General features: G+C 40.8%; 1 protein-coding gene across 1 annotated transcript in view; it reads left to right on the plus strand.

The window, feature by feature from the left end:
• The window catches only part of fat3a (FAT atypical cadherin 3a), a 465040-nt gene that overhangs the window by 331181 nt on the left and 113422 nt on the right, over window positions 1-20437 (plus strand). The window contains exons 12-14 of the mRNA XM_067986342.1: window positions 1431-1664; window positions 18541-18930; window positions 19920-20134. Coding sequence (XP_067842443.1) covers window positions 1431-1664; window positions 18541-18930; window positions 19920-20134 — 839 coding nt within the window. The remainder of the gene's footprint in view (window positions 1-1430; window positions 1665-18540; window positions 18931-19919; window positions 20135-20437) is intronic.

The raw sequence follows: 20437 nt of genomic DNA on the forward strand, positions 1-20437 counted from the left end.
CCCCTTCATGCTCACAACACGTTTGCCTTACGCTGCCTACTGCACATATGTGATGCATGCCCTGTGGCTGCAGCACAGGTAGTGGCAGGTTGAGTGAGGCTGACCGTGAAAGAGATGCACGAGAGGGTGAGTATGAGATAGAGCCATGAGATTGTATGAGGATTGGGTTGAGTGGTAGTGGTGGGATGAGTACTGGCGAGGTGAGTAGGTGCAGGTAAGATGAGGATGAGGTTTGAGTGGGTGTGAGGAGTGATGTGACAGAGTAGTGTTGGCAGTGCAGAAGGAGATGTGGGGTGGGGGCGGTGATGTGGCAGATGGAGTGTAGGGGAAAGAGTAAGTGTACTCACTTCGGCTGACCTACTGAGGTCATTGGAGCGCCTCCTGCACTGTTTGCAGGTGGGCGATATATTGGTGGTGCTGGTGACCTCCTCTGCCACCTCGAGCCAGGCCTTCCTGATGGCAGAGGCAGGCCGCTTCCTCCCGCCCGCCAGGGGGAAGATCTCTGTCCTCCCCATCCTCCTCACCCCATGTATTGATACCTGGAGTGAGGCATCATTAAACTGGGAGCAGCCTTCCCCCTGGGCTGCTCCATGCTGTGATTTTTTCTATTTGTTGCAGCATCTGTCAGTGGAGGACTGCCCCTTTAAATAGAGCTCCTCCAGCTGACAGAGCTTACTGCACATGCGCAGCCCGCCCGACGCGCAGATCAGCAGTGGGGAACCCGGAAGAACAGGTAAGTGGATCCAATTAGGCTACGATCGCGCGGGGAGCTGACTGATTTCGCCGGGCGCGTTACCCACGCGCCTGATAGCCCCCCGCCGAGAACCCGCAGCCCTGGTAACATCGGGCCCAATGTTTCAGTTCAAAGAACTTTTTTATATTAGCACAACACCTAGTGCACAGAGGAGATTGCTCTTGCATTTAAAGACTTTCACTTCAGTATTTATTCTAGCTTGTGATTAATAGTGATTGAAGAATCATTGTATGTGAGTGTGAAATATCTTCAAAATGTGTTTCATTGTGTGTACATTAACAACTGTGCTGAAACAGCAACCCTGACCATGGACTATCACCATTCAACTGTTGCATAGCTGGTGCTTAATCTTTCCACTGCTCAACTGTGCTAATGCGAAAGATTGCAACAACAGATTTGGCGTTGTGGGATTTTGTTCAAGGTTTATGTGAGTTATTATTCCCTGTCCATGCTGGCCGGAAATAACTTGTAGGTGCATCGTGTTCCACACGCAGGTTTTTATTTTGCTCCCGTCAAACGCTTAGAATCTTCCTGTTCTTTCTTAATTTTCACACCGCCACCATTGGTTGTTATTTCTAGTTCCTCATCAGCTTTTTAGAGTTTGTTATGTTATTTTCCAGGCAATTAGGAATTAATAATTATTATACACCTTCTATTTGTTGTGATTATCCCATAGGTGAACTGAAAACATTATCAGCTTTAGACCGTGAGGAAACTCAAGTATATAATTTGATCGCCAGGGCATCAGATGGCGGTGGGCGCTACTGCCAGTCAGAAGTAGTTCTGTTATTGGAGGATGTGAATGACAATCCCCCTGTATTTACCACCAGTCATTATACTGAGTCTGTATATGAGAATACGGTAATAAATGTTTTGCTGGCAAAGGTTGAAGCAACAGACCCAGATATAGGTAAGTCACTGCACATTTTTTAAAAACTTTTGCTATGATGGTATAGTGAAGTTAAGTAAGGAATCAGGTAAACTGACATGTTTTATTTATTTCCAATGAGGTGGCAACTTTAATAACCACAAAAAATTATGTACTTGACTTATCATTTAACCCAACATCAAATTTCACTGGTAACCAACTACAAATTATTTCTTGATAATCATGCAGAATTGATATTACAATCATCAATCTTTACATGTCAACATCTTTGTATATCAAGAATTGAAATATATGAGAAATAGGAAGAAGCACCGATGAGTGATTTGGAAGTTGTTCATTTTCATTTTTCCAGTTCCTTGTATGACTACACTACCTTGTATGCTCTGATAAGTCTAGCCTAGTATTTATGCATCCTGGCATCAGACTATGCATATATTCCTTTAGTTTTCTTTACTTCCACCTCCGTAACATCACCTACCACTGCCCCTACTTCAGCCCATCTGCAGCTGAAACCCTCATCCATGCCATTGTCACCTCCTGTCTTGACTATTCCAGTGCTCTCCAATGACTGGCCTCCCATCTTCAATCCTCCGTAAACTTCCGCTAATATAAAACTCTGCTCTCCATATCCTATGCCACCCCAAATACCACTCGCCCATCACTCCTGTCCTTGCTGACCTACATTGGCTTCCAGTTCCCTAATTCCTCAAATTTAAAATTCTTATTTTTATCCTTAAATTCCTCCATGGCCTTACCCCTCGCTATCTTTGTAACCTCTTCCAGTGCTGCAACTCCAAACTGTTTGTTCCTTTGGCTCCATCATCTTTTGTATCCCTCTCTTCCTTCCACCTCTCCAATGGCGGCTGTGCTGTCAGCTGCCTGGGCCCCATGCTCTGGAATTCCCTCCCTAAATCCCTCTGCCTCTGCACCTCCCTTTAAGACCCTCCTTGAAACTTACCTTTTTGATCAAGCTTTTGGTCAATCCTTCTAACAGCATCTCCTTTGTCAGTACAAAACCCTGGTTAGACCACATCTGGAGTACTGTGTACAGTTCTGGGCACACACCTTAGAAAGGATATATTGGCCTTAGAAAGAGTGCAGCACAGATTCACCAGAATGTTACCAGAGCTCCAAGGGTTAAAATATTAGGAGAGATTACATAAACTAGGTTTGTATTCCTGGGATTATAGAAGGTTAAGGGGTGATTTGACTGAAGATTTTAGGATTTTGAAAGGAATTGATAGGGTAGATAGAGAATTTTTTTTTCCGCTGGTGGAGGAGTCTAGGACAAGGGGACATAACTTTAAAATCAGAACCAGGCCATTCAGGAGAGAAGTTAGGAAACACTTCTTCAAATAAAGGGTGGTTGAAATGTGGAACTCTCTCCCACAAAAAGCAGTAGATGCTAGCTCAATTAATAATTTTAAATCTGAGATCGATAGATTTTTACTAGCCAAGGGTGTTAAGGGATATAGAGCCAAGGTGGGTAAATGGAGTTAGGATACAGATCAGCCATGATTTCACTGAATGGCGGAACAGGCTCGAGGAGCTGAATGGCCTACTCATGTTTTTATTTTCCTATCCCTGGCATTTCTGGTTGCACAATATTATGCTGGCCGTCCTCCTGCTTCTACCTCACTTTCACCCGTCTTCCTTATCAGATGATGACAGATGCTGTACTCTGTTTAGGACAGAGTACATTTTTTTATCTTTCGACTCTGTGAAGCACTTTCGGACATTTTTCCACATTAAAGGTGCTACATAAATGCAAATATTTGTTGTAGTAGTATTGCAACACTACTTCTGTTCTTGGCCATTTATGCTGATGTGTTTACCAGCTACATTTTAGGGAAAGAGACACGTTTTAAAAAACAGTGGACATGTACACATTATACAAAGCAACAGATGGTCAATGGATAAATGATGAAGGTATATGCACAGTGCAGAGGTAACACTCATGCACACATTACCCTCCAAACCAACTTCTTTGCTTGTGAGTTGGATAGTCAGCCTCACTGGCAGGAAGAAAAATTAGATTAGATAGCCCTCCATCAGTTATCATTGATTAATTTTCAACCCACAGTATTATTTACCGGCGCATAGAATCATACATATAGAATCGCAGCACTTTTGATTGGGCAAGACTGTGTCGAGTGAAATTTAAGCATTGAATTTGTGGTTTACATCAGTGTCAGTAAAGTGGATAATGAATTAGTTATTCAATCTTTGAGTGAAACATTATCCAAATAAGGGGCAGAAACTTCAACATTTGATAATTATCTGAAAATTGTACGTGTTGGATCGGTGTGGGTTGGATTAGCAGTTGCTGACACACTTGATAGTTGCAAGTTGTTGGAAGGTGAACTGTGAAATGAGCTTTCAGTTTGCAGTAGAATCTGTAGTGTCACAAACACCTCTGGGGTATATTCTATTTTGTAATCATCAATATTCTACTGTGGGGGTGAATTTCCTTGGGCCGCCTTCTGTTCAGTCACCATAGCAGAAACCTTGTTTATGTGCGTAAATGGGGTTTCTGCTGAACTTCCGCCAAAATTATAGCAGCGGAGCGGGAGAAACCCCATGGAAATTCAAGATGTGGAGATGCCGGTGATGGACTGGGGTTGACAAATGTAAGGAATCTTACAACACCAGGTTATAGTCCAACTGTTTTATTTGAAAATCACAAGCTTGTGATTTTCAAATAAAAGAGTTGGACTATAACCTGGTGTTGTAAGATTCCTTACATGGAAATTCAACCCATTGTGTTTTCACGAGGTGAGCTTATGCAAGATCTTGGTTGAGGGCATAGTCCATAATCTTCCATTGCTTCTAATGAGTAATGGCCTAAGCATGCTGACTAGCATACTCGGCGATTGTGCTCGATCTGAAAACAGTGTTCTGAGGCAATTCTAACGTTTCCAAGCGCAGCTTATTTTTTCATGCTATGTTAAAATTTGGTTTACAGATGTTCCTTTGTTTCACCTAAATTGATCTTGGCTATTTGTTAGTTGGAAGGGAGTTGGCCATTGTGCAACATTAAAGAATTAGTACTTTCACTCCAGTTGTAAGTAAACTACAAATGTGTTTAGCTGAGCACTAATCCAGCAATACAACTGTAAATAAAGTAAAAAGATAAAAACTGGAAATCTGAAATGAAAACAAAATGCTGGAAATACACAGCAAGCCATTGAGCATCTGTAAATAGAAAACATGGATTATGTAATTTCAGGTGTGTACCCTTCAGCAGAACCATTCTAAAGAATGGCTTTTCTCTTTACAGATGCTGACTGACCTGCTCTGCATTTTTTTGCATTTTCTGTGTTTATTTTATTGTAAGTGATATGTTTGAATTCAACATGCAAGTGTATTTGCTACAGAGGAGTAATATATTTGCAACTGTCAAGTGCCACTCAAGGCCAACATGTTATAGAAATGAAAATAAACTGAAAAACAAATTTTAGGAAAGCTACGGTATCCTTTGACAGTTGCTTTCAAATGGAAAATAATTTTAAAATTCTCCCTTGTGTTTCACATAGTTTTTAGAGTAGTGCCATATGTGACTCGTAATGCACACAAACAACACGTGTTTACACTTTAAAGATGGTTTCCACTCAGTAGGTTATTCCTACAAGAGACCCCTATAGAACTCTTTCTATATACCACTGAGGCACAAGCATTTAAATTGCTTTGTAAACCAGCCAGTCTTTAATATGGCTTGTTTATTTTAACAGGTTTATCAAAGAGTTGAAACCAATAATATTTTTTAGTCATTTTTGGCTCACTTCACATTATAAACCACACATGTCATTCCTTGGCTCAGAACTAAATTGAAACCTGAGTTACAATTTAAACTCTTAACAATAAACATACAAGTCAAATGTATTTTATAAACAGAATGGATATTGGGCGCCAGTGGTTTACCCAAAAAACCTTGAACTATCTATAATAACAGATTTGTACCAGTGCCACATGTAAAGTATCGTGTGCTCCATTTGCTGGTTTATTTTCATAAAGCACCATCAACAAAATGGATGATCATATAAAATAAGAACTACTTTGATGGAAATAATTTGACACTTTACTACCATTTATCCTTTTGAATTCCAGTTCTACGTGTTTCAAAATACCGCTTAAATTAACACTTGAAATTTGATCACCATTCAGAAGTCTTCAAAGACAACAAAAATAGAAATTTAAAAGGCTCATAATAAACCTACTATAGTTTAAGAAGTTATATAAGTAGTACACAGCTGCAGACTCAAGATTTCTTAAGAAACTCTTTCCAATAGCATTGCCTATTTCTCCATCTGTGATTCTCTAGTAAGTGTTAGATTCTGCAAGCTTTTGTGAGTTGTTTTTTCCAAACATAAGTTAGAGAACATGGAACAAGTTTTCATCTTAAGCCCTATTTACACTACAGCTGCAATTTTCAGTTGCAAATTTACAACTGTTTCATACTAAATATTGAGTATATAGTGCAGAATAATTTACTTTGATCACAATTAACGTAAAAATTTCCCACCTCAATATATTGACATAAACTTAACTGTGAATAAAAACATTTGTCTTACTTCACTAAAGGAAATTATACATGTCTCTAATCAGTCCTAGGATTGAGGAGGGTCAGGGTTATTAATGCCACTATTGTACTGTACATTTGGTGTTAATGCAAGGTGATATTTTGCACTACATTGACATCAAATGTGCAGATTAATGCCTTTCGCAATTTAAGATGATAGCAAGGCCACCTTAAGGTTTAAAAAGAACGCAAGTTATTGCAGATATTTACTATATATACCTGCAAAATCTGTGCTGATTTTATATCCTCTGTGAGTTAGCAGATCTCAGCGCGGATAGTTATGGGGATACTACAATTAGCCTCAGCCTCCCTGGACTGGTAAAGTGAAAAGTTAGGCAGGGTTCCTGCTCCTGATCACTATTCAGTGATGCCGGCTGGAAAGTAAGTGTGTGTGTGTGGGTGCATATAGACATCATTAAGTAAAGTATTAGGCTTAGCTGTGCCACTACCCATGATCAAATAGCCTGCCAATGCTGGCTGTTTCAGTGAATATATGAATAATGGCAAATTGGGTAAGATGGAGAGCACATACGGAACTCCAGTATGAGTCAGTGCCCTCAAAGCACTGAATGTCCTTCTTGTTTTTGCTTTCTGCCCATCCATGTCTACTATGCTTGCTGGGTGTATATTCTCTGCCTATACTACGATAGTGACTGCATTTCAAAGTAATCCTTTGGTTGTTAAGCACTATGGGATGTCACAAGGACATAATAATGTGTATATAAGTGCTACTTTTCTTTCTGTTCCTCTCTCGCTCAGTTTGTGGTTTATCTCGTTATTACAGCTGAAGAAAGGACGTAAGACATAAGTAACACACTTTTGCCTGCTAGTCCTTCTCAATCATTCTGGATTTATGCTCATTTTGGATGTCAGCTGTTCATCTTTTGGCTGCCTGTCTTTTTTCTCTTAATTTAAACCAAGCAATAAAATTCAATTTTTTGATTATGTGATCCATTTTTCATTCTGCTTTCTGGGCTGCTTGAGATCTCTGAGGCCCCAATTTAACTTCACTACAGAGATTCCGAACTTTGTCGCAGTTTCAATTGCACATGCATACAAGTTGACTTACAGTCAGCAATTTCCTGCCTGATTCTTAGTCAGGTTCTGAGATCTAGTGACAAGCTGGAAATGGTGAAATAATTTGGAAGTTCTATTGCTGGGCAGAAGGTTGAATGTATATCACTGGCAGCAGATCTAAACAGTGAGAAAGAACTGGTGGCAGCTAATTCCACAAGGACCTCTCAAGGTGATTACTCCTCATCAATAGTACAGGTAAGGACACACCCCAGTACCTTCCCTTTTACATGACCTCAGAGATTTATAGCTTATGTGTTAGATTTTATGTAGTTGCATTAGCAGTGACTGATGTAGTATGGAAACCATACTACTACTGGCCCAGATGTACATTTAGAGGTGCCGTATTATAAGCTTCAATTATTTTTAATATTTTGGGGCCATTATTAGGGTGTTGAAGATGAAGGACATCATTAAGATGGCCACCCATCCAGTTTTGAATGGGCAGTTTGATTTTGGAGATGGCTGCCCAATAATTTTCAGAACTGAAAACTGAGCAGTGTAATTATGATTTTTCATTGCTGCATTTTTTAAAAAAAGTATCCCATGCAATCACAGCCATGCCTTCTACCATCCCTGTCTTTCCCGTCCCCCCAGTTTTGGATTGGGCAAATGGTAGCAGCCCTATTATGCATCTCTCTCATTCTGGCTGCATTGTGCTCTCTATGCCCACTTAGAGCTTTTGTTTACCTAAAACATTGTTTACTGAGTATAGCTTTGCAAAAATGCCTTATATCCTTTCTTCAGCTGTAAACCACAAATGACTGAAGCTGTGTTACTCTGAATAGTGACTGTATAAGTAATTGTGTAAGAATGAAATACAGCTTGCATGCGCTAAGTGTCTTATGCCTCACCATTATATGATACATGTAAGCTTTCATCTAAAGAGTGATATGTGATTACAATGCAAAACACAATCAGTTAAACACAATAAGGGTGGATTTTAACCAGGAGTGGGTTTTGGATGGGCGGAGCAGATGGGACAAGTGCGAAACGCACCCTCTCTCGGGCCTCATTAACATTTGATTGGTGGGCTTCCCACCCAGGAACGGGCCTGCCCACTTTCTGGGCATAATTTCTGGCGGGCCTCCAAAGCCCTAGTTAAACCGAGGTTGCATTCACTTTACTGGCATTGCTGTCTTTTAGTGTTGCAAACTAGAAGTAAGGTTGCCGATCCTCCCAGATTGTCCTGGAGTCTCCAGGATTGAAAGGTTAATGTTGCAGATACTGCGAGGAACCTGGGAGAAAATGCGGATGTAGAATTTGTAGTTCGTGCCATTATGCATTGTGCCTGTAGTTTCCGCATGCGGGACTTCTCGTGTGACAGTTTCAAGTTCTGGTGCCAAACCCTTCCTGCCTCCAGTCTCATGAAAGAGATCTCACGAAAGGTTGCTGTCAGTGGTGTGGAGAGGTCAATGCTGGGGAAGTGGCATGGGTAGCGCGAGTGGGGTTACCAAGTTTGGAAAAAATCCAAAACCAGACGAGATGAGATGGATTCACAAAACATGTTCAGCCACAAATAAAGGATGGGTTTAAACAAATTTTAAGATCAGAATTAACTTCAAACTATATTTCTTAACTTAGATATGTTGCACGCATAGAATACAAAAAACACATGAACTGCACTACTTGATTCTATTTTCCATTTAAAGCACATGATGAAACCAGGAATCTTGAACAGGTATTTGTTTAGCTTGAACAAGCTTCATTTAAAATAAAACTTAGTTGACGTAACACCTTTCTATTTCAATAACTGTACAAATATGAACATGTATAAAATTGACTCTCAATGCATAGGAGATAAAATGAACAAATTATGATTTTTTAAATTTAATAAACTACTATAAAATCTAATGCATAATTCATATCTTCTAAATTTAGGAAAAGTACTTTGACTGATGCAACTTCTAAATTTTCCCTAAAGAACATATGGATGCTTCTTACAAAATGTGACTTTGCAAAACATAAGAGTGGTACAAAAAAGCCACAATTCATAGCAGTGTTCACAGTCTACCTTTACACAAAATGGGTATCCTTTACCTAGCACATTTTTTCTACAAAAGACACTAAACTACAGGGGACCCAACTTGTATTTTCTAAATGGTGCGAAGCTCGGAACTGTGGAGGAGCAGAGAGATTTAGGGGCCCATGTACATAAATCACGAAAAACTAGTGACAGGTACAAAAAATAATTAAAAAGGCTAATGGAATGTTAGCCTTCACCTCAAGGGGGCTGGAATCCAAAGAGGTGGAAGTTATGCTACAGTTATACAAAGCTCTAGTTGGACCGCATCTGGAGTACTGCATTCAGTTCTGGGCACCGCACCTCAGGAAGGATACATTGGCCTTGGAGGGGATGCAGTGCAGATTCACCAGAATGATACTGGGGCTAAAAGGGTTAAATTACAAGGACAGGTTGCATAGACCAGGCAGGTATTCCTTTGAGTACAGACGATTAAGGGGTGATCTAATTGAGGCGTTTTAAGATGATTAAAGTATTTAATAGGGTAGATAGAGAGAAACTATTTCCTCTGGAGTCCAGAACAAGGGGGGCATAACCTTAAGATTAGTGCTAGGCCGTTCAGGGGTGATGTCAGGAAGCACTTCTTCACACAAAGGGTAGTGAAAATCTGGAACACTGCCCTCAAAAAAGCTGTTGAGGCTAGGTCAATTGAAAATGTCAAAACTGAGGTTGATAGATGTTTGTTAGGTAAGGGGATTAAGGGATACGGAATCAAGGCGGGTAATTGGAGTTAAGATACAGATCAGCCATGATCTAATTGAATGGCGGAACAGGCTCGAGGGGCTGAATGGCCTACTCCTGATCCTATCCCTGGCATCTCTGGTTGCGCGATGTTGTGCTGGCCCACCTTCTGCTTCTACCTCACTTTCACCTGTCTTCCTTGTCAGATGATGACAGATGCTGTTGTCTGCCTCCTCCAAAGAAACCCTTTCTGTGTTGCCATATTATGCAACATGCAGCACACTACAGTAATTGCGGGTACTTTGTGTGGGCCATACTGTAGAGAGTCCCCCGACCTTGCCAAGCATCTGAACCTTTGCTTCAAGAGCCTAGTAATGTGCTCAATGATGTTCCTGGTGCTCCCATTGCTCTGGTTGCACCTGAGGTGTTCAGGTGTGGTGGGATTGCGAAGGAGTGCCATCAGCCATGTGTGGAGGGACAGCCTTTATCTCAAACACCCATCCTTTTACATTCCTGGAAGGGTGCAATAGTTGGGGGATGAAGGCATTGTTTGAAAGCTGTCTGCAAAACAAGGCACAACTTGCATGATCATTCTGCAGTGATCACAGACCAGCTGGACATTAATGGAGTGAAAGCCTTTTCTGTTGATGAAAGCTATTGGCTGGTCTTCTGGTGCCTTGATGGCTGTATAAGTGCAACCTATAGACCCATGGACATGAGCGAAGCCAGCCACTGCTGCAAATTCCAGAGTTTTCTCATGTTGACTGTTGGTATCCATGGGAAAGGTAATGTGTTGGATGGCTGTGGCAGATAGGGCTTGATGCAGTTGCGCACTGCAAACTGGGAGATGCAGGAGATGTCCCTTGTAGCACCCTGGAAGAAGCCTGAGGCAAGTAAGTTAAGGGCGGTGGTGACTTTCACAGTCACAGGCAAAGCATGGCCTCCTGGCCAAGCAGGTTTTGATTCAGGAGTCTGCAGAAATCAGGGAGAGCCTGCCTGGAGAAACGTAGTCTCCTCATGCACTGCTCCTCAGAGATATCCAGATAATTCCCTTGGCTTATAGACCATGTGGGCTGGGTGCGGCCTTCTGGGAGCAGCCCCCCTCACTTGCTGTCTTCTATCAGCTCCACGTGCTGCTGCTGTTCCTCCATCCAAAACAATGAAGAAAGAATGGCGGCCGCGATAAGCTACGAGTCCTTCTTCAGGGTAAGTAAGGCTATGCTCTGAGTGTCCCGTTAAATAGTGCTTTCAGTCGGCCTCTGAAACCAATCCCGTGAGGTTTTATTCAGTAGATTGGGTGCTGGACGGGACTTCCAATTTTTCACATTAGAAAGGCATCAGGGTCCTAAATGACATTATAGAACCCTGATTTGCATCTATTCACCAGGCCTCCTTCCTGTTGGCACCTCAGCCACCTAACAAAGCTGCACAGTTAAAGCAGCAGTGGGTGAGAATCGAGCTGGAACAGAGCGGTAAGTCTTCGCAGGTGATTTTAACTGCACAGTCACCCAAGTCCAGGTTGTGTTAAAAGCACCCTCAGTCTCTATACTGCCTCCAAAATATGATATTGAGTTCTGATTCAAACTCTGATTTTCATTATTTTTTTATTTGTGGAAATCGTTGGAGTTTCTGCGGTTAGATATTCCACAAGGTCTATTGAATATTATTTGATCTGGCAGGCCTTCTAGCTTGATTCTATCAAATATAGTTGGGAGAAACTGGTTGTTTTACAGAGTGCTGAGAATGAAATCCTGTCAGTGTAATAAGTGTTCCACTGTTCCAAGTTGAGTTCACTTAATACTGCACAAGAGGAATGACCCATATGTAACCATTTCCCACCTCATGATTCTACCAGGTGCCTTCTTTGGTTCCTAGAATATGCATCATGCAAATTATGTCCAAATATCACTGATAACACTGGATAAATAAGCACCACAAATGTTTTATTTTAATAACCATATGAAAGCAATACTTCAAAATGAACCCAATTTCATTGACATTGACTATAATAGTCACACAATGAAATATATCTGCTTAAGCTCTTGTTTTTTGAGAATCGTAGAGTGTTTTTTGAGGGAGGGTTAAGATGATTTAATACCTCAAAAGTGCAAACCCCATTTGGGAAGGTGGCATCAGATGTTCAGTGGTCTGTGTCGCTGCTTTCTGTTTGTAGAGCTGTTGCCCTTGTACTACTCTGAAAGCCTGCTGCCTTGAGGTGGTCAGCTGTTACTAGTAGCTGTCAGTGTCTCTAATGAAATATGTTTGGTAATCTAAATGGAGAGAGATGCGCATTAATTTAAACAGACAATGTTACAGTGAGAGCTTGGCAGTTGGAAATCATGAAAGAGCTGCTTTATGCAACAGAATGGAGAAGGGAATTTGTCATTTGGTACCGCAGGATTCTTAATGTGCTGACTATGCAAAGGAACTTCCCATTGTGCTACCAACTGCCTGCGTAAATTAGAAATTGCTAAAATTAATTTTGAATGCTAGTAAAGATAAAAGCTACTTAACCTTGTGCTTAGTTGAACTTAACTTAAATCACCCACCTGTACAATACTATGCGTGTACTTATAAACAGGTTGAATACTTTTAACATTTGTTTCAACATTCACAGATTTTTTAATCAAATACTTGAACTTAATAGAAAGATATTTTTCTACCTTAGTTATGTATAGTGCTTTAGCAGGTTGTATGCAAGAGGGTAAAGAGATGATTAAATGTTGAGACTATAACAGTCTCTGATCTGCGTTTTTCAATGCAGCCATTTAACCTCAGGTCGCCTACGAGAGATAATTGCAATAGTAGAGGTCAATAATTGTAGCCACCTTTTCTACACCTTTTCATATTCTGGACATTTAATTTTATTAAAATTCAACGGGTATTAAATTTATTAGTTTGAAGTGGAAAAGCTTGTGCACTGTTTTTTGTTTGGTAAAAATGAAGTCTGTTAATATTCAAAAACTCATTACCATTCCATCTTTCAGTGATAAATCATAAAGCCAAGTATTCAAAATATATTCAGACATTGAAAAGTTGGAGTCTGGCGCACATTAAATTTGGTTTTATGCCAAATTTTATGTCTTCATATCTTTCCAAATGAATATTCTTGACATGACACCTGTAAATGAATAAAAAAACAACAACAATGATTTTCTTTTTGCTGGAGTATATCAACACAAAAATCGCAGGAGGAATCTACCTCCTGTATTACTAAAATATAGATTTAGTATGTATTAAATACCACCTAAATATTTATTCATTTATCTAATGGCTATGTGTCTTCTAATTGAATGAAAATATCATTTGATCTTTATATAATTCTTCAAGTTGAAATAGAGCTGTTATTAACTCCCTGCCAGGACCCTACGGAATTTAAAAACATGTAAACACCATCTGTGGACCAGAACATAATAACAGCTGTGAGTGAACTCTTTCTTCCATATAGTTTCTCTCATATTTGACCCGTGGAAAATGTAGCTGGCACTATTTATTCCCTATCTTCTCATTTATGTTCAGAGCTCAATAAGAGGCAAGATTTCTGTGAAATCTTACTGTGATAATGTAAACCTAAATTTTGCTGGCCCCAAACATCATAATGGGTGCAGTATCTGTGCAGCTGAGAGTTAAAACAGAACTAAAGCAAATTATCTGAAATGGTACAAAATACATAACAGGTCAACAAAGCAATTTGAATCCATCGGCCCAGACTCAATGTTTAATTTAAATCAACTCCGTTGTGAAACTATACTGGATACAGCATTCTAACCTATAGTGAAGTAAGGGTGAGGAAATATTTTTCTGTGTTGCACAAAATGAATAGAGTGTCTTGAATACAAAATGTATTGCAGATGGATTCATACATAGTGTAAGGTTAAACTGAAATCAATTTTCTGTGCAGAGTTAAAGTAACTGCACTACAGAAAGTCTGTAACAGTGGCCATAGTGATTTTTTGGCCAATTTTCCACTTCGTTCTGTGTTTCTTTAAATAGCAATTTATAAACTGCAAATAAAATGGCAGGACCAGGTGATTTATAAACTGACAATCTTGTCCAATACACTTTTGTAGTGAGAGCAAAAGAAAATCAGGCAATTACAGCACACCTGTAATAATCCTATAACAATTTTCAATTGGCTAATAAGCCACATAATCAGCATAAATGATGCAAAGTTTAGCTGTAGAGTGAAGGAATACCAGTTGCCAGGGTTGTTGTGCGGATGGCAGCTACAGGTTGGTGGTCCAGTATGATGACTGTCCTTCCTGAGTTATCTGGAGTTTCAGAACTTGCTGGGTTTGCTTTCAAACTGAGATGTTAAAACATGTGGTCTGAGTTGAATAGTCACTTGCCTCCATACGCATGTCAGTGAATAGTGGTATGGCTAATTTGGACGAATGGTTGCCGACATTGTAACCTATCATTGAACAATTTTATTTTTTTATGCAGAAAAGCAAGTGCTAGTTGCCAAACAGTAACAGAACATTTGCCAAAAATAAGTAGATAAAGTAACTAGCAGTTGTGTGACTGTAAATATGTCTAATAGAAATTGTCATCAATTGCAGAACTCACAAAGTACCAAGTACTGAGAGCCTTACGCATCTTGTTTTGTAGTGCTTGTCTACTGCAGGTGGACACTATGCATCATTAATCTCCTTAGTATTCCATGGCTTGCAGTTACTCCTAATCCAAGTCCGCAACAATAACAAAAACAACTACTTGCATTTATACATCGTCTTTAATGTAGTAAAACGCCATAAGACGGTTCACAGGAGCATTATCAAACAAAATTTGACACCAAGCCACATAAGGAGATATTAGGACAGGTGACCAAAGGCTTGGTCAAAGAGCTAGGTTTTAAGGAGTGTCTTAAAGGAGGAGGGGACAGTAGAGAGGCGGAGCGGTTTAGGGAGGGAATTCCAGAGCTTAGGGAACTTGGCAGCTGAAGACACGGTCGCCAATGGTGGAGTGATGAAAATCGGGGATGTGCAAGAGACAAGAATTGGACGAGTGCAGAGATCTCGGAGAATTGTAGGGCTGGAGGAGATTACAGAGATATGGAGGGGCGAGGCCAAGGAGGGATTTGAAAACAAGGATGAGAATTTTAAAATCAAGGTGTTGTTGGACCATGAGCCAATGTAGGTCAGTGAGCACAGGGGTGATGGGGGAACAGGACTTGGTGCAAGTTAGGATACAGGCAGCAGAGTTTTGGATGAGCTCAAGTTTACGGAGGGTGCAAGGTGGGAGGCTGGCCAGGAGAGCATTGGAATATTTGAATATAGAAGTGGCAAAGTCATGGATGAGGGTTTCAGCAGCAGATGAGCTGAGGAAAGGGTGGAGACAGGCGATGTTACAGAGGTAGAAATAGGCGGTCTTGGTGATGGAGCGGGTACTCACCTCAGAGTCAAATAGAACTATAAGGTGGGGAAGGGTCTGGTTCAGCCTCAGATAGTGGCCAGAGAGAGGGATGAAGTTGGTGTCTAGGGAATGGAGTTTGTGGTTGGAACTGAAGACAATGGCTTCAGTCTTCCCAATATTTAATTGGAGGAAACGTCTGCTCATCCAATACTGGATGTCGGACAAGCAGCATGACAAATCAGAGGCAGTGGAGGGGTCTATCTGTCGCTCACAACGTTGTGCGCCATGGTGGTGCATGGAAAATATGCTGACTCCGAAAAGATGTCTGGAAGGAACTCTTCTCTGCTTCTGCCACCACATCAACATAATATGCAAGGAAATTCTTCAGTACTATTCACTTCTGTCACTGTTGTGCTTATGCTTTGAAATCGTGATCTTCATTCAGCTAATTGACACCAGGAATGACTCACTCTTCACTGTTATCTCTTTTCCCCTCTCCCTCATATAATTGTGCATGTGATTCTCATAATTTTTTCTACATAACAACAATCACTGCACTCGAAAAATAATTCACTGTGTAAAGCACTTTGAGATGTTTCAACAGTGTGATAAAGTGCAGTACAAGTTTTTTTTTATTCGTTCACGGGATGTGGGCATCGCTGGCGAGGCCAGCATTTATTGCCCATCCCTAATTGCCCTCGAGAAGGTGGTGGTGAGCCGCCTTCTTGAACCGCAGCAGTCCGTGTGGTGACGGTTCTCCCACAGTGCTGTTAGGAAGGGAGTTCCAGGATTTTGACCCAGCGACAATAAAGGAATGGCGATATATTTCCAAGTCGGGATGGTGTGTGACTTGGAGGGGAACGTGCAGGTGGTGTTGTTCCCATGTGCCTGCTGCTCTTGTCCTTCTAGGTGGTAGAGGTCACGGGTTTGGGAGGTGCTGTCGAAGAAGCCTTGGCGAGTTGCTGCAGTGCATCCTGTGGATGGTACACACTGCAGCCACAGTGCGCCGGTGGTGAAGGGAGTGAATGTTTAGGGTGGTGGATGGTGTGCCAATCAAGCGGGCTGCTTTATCTTGGATGGTGTCGAGCTTCTTGAGTGTTGTTGGAGCTGCACTCATCCAAGCAAGTGGAGAGTATTCCATCACACTCCTGACTTGTGCCTTGTAGATGGTGGAAAGGCTTTGGGGAGTCAGGGGGTGAGTCACTCGCTGCAGAATACCCAGCCTCTGACCTGCTCTCATAGCCACAGTATTTATATGGCTGGTCCAGTTAAGTTTCTGGTCAATGGTGACCCCCAGGATGTTGATGGTGGGGGATTCGGCGATGGTAATGCCGTTGAATGTCAAGGGGAGGTGGTTAGACTCTGTCTTGTTGGAGATGGCCATTGCCTGGCACTTATCTGGCGCGAATGTTACTTGCCACTTATCAGCCCAAGCCTGGATGTTGTCCAGGTCTTGCTGCATGCGTGTTGGTTTGCTCACCACCTGCCGCAGGCCCAGTCTAGCAGCTATGTCCTCCAGGACTCGGCCAGCTCGGTCAGTAGTGGTGCTCCCGAGCCACTCTTGGTGATGGACATTGAAGTCCCCCACCCAGAGTACATTCTGTGCCCTTGCTACCCTCAGTGCTTCCTCCAAGTGGTGTTCAACATGGAGGAGGACTGATTCATCAGCTGAGGGAGGACGGTAGGTGGTAATCAGCAGGAGGTTTCCTTGCCCATGTTTGACCTGATGCCATGAGATTTCATGGGGTCCAGAGTCAATGTTGAGGACTCCCAGGGCCACTCCCTCCTGACTGTATATCACTTTACCGCCACCTCCGGTGGGACAGGACATACCCAGGGATGGTGATGGAAGGGTCTGGGACGTTGGCTGAAAGGTATGATTCTGTGAGTATGGCTATGTCAGGCTGTTGCTTGACTAGTCTGTGGGACAGCTCTCCCAATTTTGGCACAAGTCCCCAGATGTTAGTGAGGAGGACCTTGCAGGGTTGACTGGGCTTGGTTTGCCGTTGTCGTGTCCGGTGCCTAGTGGTCCGATGCCGGGTGGTCCGTCCGGTTTTATTCTTATTATGACTTTTCGTAGCGAGATTTTACAACTGAGTGGCTTGCTAGGCCATTTCAGAGGGCAATTAAGATTCAACCACATTGCTGTGGGTCTGGAGTCACATGTAGGCCAGACCAGGTAAGGACAGCAGGTTTCCTTCCCTCAAGGACATTAGTGAACCAGATGGGTTTTTACGACAATCCGGTAGTTTCATGGCCATCATTACTGATATTAGTATTTTAATTCCAGATTTTATTTAATTAATTGAATTTAATTAATTAATTGAATTTAAATTCGCCAGCTGCCGTGGCGGGATTTGAACTCATGACTCTGGATTTTAGTCCAGTAACATAACCACTATGCTACCGTACCCGTACAAGTATTTATTTTCTTTCTTTTGTCTTTGTTTGATTAGCCTTTAGTAAGCAAAAGGCTGGGTTTTTTTGGCCAGCTTCCTTGAACCCATTATTGAATAGGAGGAATCATCAGAGCAGTACTGAACACAGAGAAATAGTCTGTTGCCACTTTCTACCAGTATTGCATTACTATTGATGCAGGTCTATGGTTTTGCTAAAATTAGCAGAGATAGGATGATATAATCCATAATGACATAGCATATTAGTCTGTGGACAAAACTACTGTACTTCCTTCATTGCAACCTTTCAATATTTTATTCCACACCCATGTAATTTCCAAGCAAAGCTGTTGAGTTTGAGAAATAATGTTTGATATTGGCTATCTCATTTTTAGTTCTGTAATCTCCTGTCAAGATTAATGTATTCATTCTCTGGTGTTGTCTCCCAGATATTATTCTTTGGCTATATAAATTGAAATACAAGAGCTGCAGGTGCTTAATAAGGTGCTAAATAATTCAGATTTTCTATAATCCAGAAATTATTCTATGTAATTCATATGTTTCAAAATAACCATTTCATGCACATTATAGTAATAAATATGAAAGGCAAGTTATACACCAAGTCTTTTTTATGTGTAGTGTGCTTTAATTACTATTGTGAAAATCTAAATCATGGGCTTTTGTATTTACTGACATGGTGTAAAATGCATTTCCAATCCTTGTAATTTTTTTTAGATTTAACTTCTGTCGTTGAAATACAACTAACAGGTAGCTTTTTTTTGTAAACAGGCCCAAACAGAAATGTGGAATATACTCTTGTTGACTCTGCTGATGGATTTTTCTCCATTGATAAGTATTCTGGAATCATCAGTTTGGAAAAAGGACTGGATAGGGAGCAGCAGGCATTGTACAATCTCACCGTCAAAGCCACAGATCAAGGAGGGTCATGGAAACTCTCATCTTTTGCCACAATCACCATCATCGTGTTGGACATCAATGATAATCCACCTGTTTTCGAGAGACGAGACTATCTAGCCACAGTAGCTGAAGATGTAGCCCTGGGAACCGAAGCTCTAGCAGTGTACGCAGCCAGCAAGGACATTGGTGCAAATGCAGAAATTACTTACAATATTAGATCTGGTAATGAACATGGCAAATTCAAAATTGACCCTCAAAAAGGTAAAAGTGATATTATATTCAGCTCTTCTTTAAAACAAAAATTCAGTTTATAGGTTAACGTAGACCATAACAAATGTTTATTGATTTAGTGGCAACCATCTTTTGATAAAATATTAAACATGTTCAATAACTGAGGGAAGTTCACTCCCCAAACATTTGAAAAGTGTAGGCATTCCGTATAAAATATGCTGATGTTTTATTGACTTGAACATTTATCGCAGTAAATTATACCACATCAGAACTGACTTACAATATTAATATTTCTACTGTAATATTTGGTCTTCATGAAGCTCTGGAAGCATTTGTTAAACTTATAATGGCTTGTTACACTATTGCTAAGAATTTTGGACGTACCTTCATATGAATGAGCTCAAATTTAGGAACTATTAGGAACTTGAAAGACCAATAAACCTGTTCCTTTTTAATTAACTCCAACTTCCAATTCCCAATATAACACTCCGTTCCCTCTTTCCCTAGAAACATACCTAGATATTTCTGGAACCAATTTATAATGTCCTATTGCCCTTTGTGTGCAATAACTCTACCTGAATTTCCTGTTTACTGCTATTTTTTAAACAATGCCCATTAGCTTTTGAACACTTGTCAGTGCAAATAGAAGAATAGATTCAGTGAGGCAACATTCTAGTCACAGAGCCTTGCTTGATAGTAGTATGAATCAGGGAATTTCTTTCAGAGGTCAGTATACCTAATTCACGACGCTCCCGATTTTCTAGGCGAGTGAGGATCCATACCAGAATTGTAGACACATTGGAGGTGAGATTGATCTTTGATAGTAGTGCAAAATGGTTTTACACCCCACCTGATTTTCTTTTCCATTGACTTCAATTGAGTTTACCCTAAATTTTCCTAGTCAGACTTGCTATGGTTGCCACCTTAGTTACAATAACATTATCTATTTGGAATTAATGCTGTTTGTCTTAGGACATAGACTTGCTTTACATTTTTTTTTAACTTCTCTTTAAACACAGGAATTATTTCTGTAATTCAGTCTCTTGACTATGAGACTTGTAAGGATTATTACCTTACAGTTGAAGCCAGAGATGGAGGCTCTCCTTCATTGAGCACAGTCACTACCGTAAATGTCAATGTAACAGATGTCAATGATAACTCACCAGAATTCAGCAGAGAGATATACAATGCAGTTATCAGTGAAGATGCATCTATCGAAGATTCTGTCATTATGGTATGTCTTTTTATTAATGCATTTTTCTACATTGCAATTCAACCACATGGTGAAAAAAGGTTCTTGAACATCATGCTGGTCTACAGTTACAAAAGTGACGGGTAACGTATAATATTGCAGAGAGACCGAGCTGCATTGCACTTTCATGTATGTTATTAGACACTACCACGATGAAGCAATAACCAGGAAGAGGTTAAATTCCATTCATAAAATTTAGCCTAGAACTTCCATTCCTTCCTGGGTGGTAAGACATAGGGCACGATTCTAAAAGGGAAAAATGGGTGGGTTGGGGGGCATTGAAAA

Source organism: Heptranchias perlo, chromosome 6, assembly GCF_035084215.1.
Source record: "Heptranchias perlo isolate sHepPer1 chromosome 6, sHepPer1.hap1, whole genome shotgun sequence".
NCBI classification, from domain to species: Eukaryota; Metazoa; Chordata; class Chondrichthyes; order Hexanchiformes; family Hexanchidae; genus Heptranchias; species Heptranchias perlo.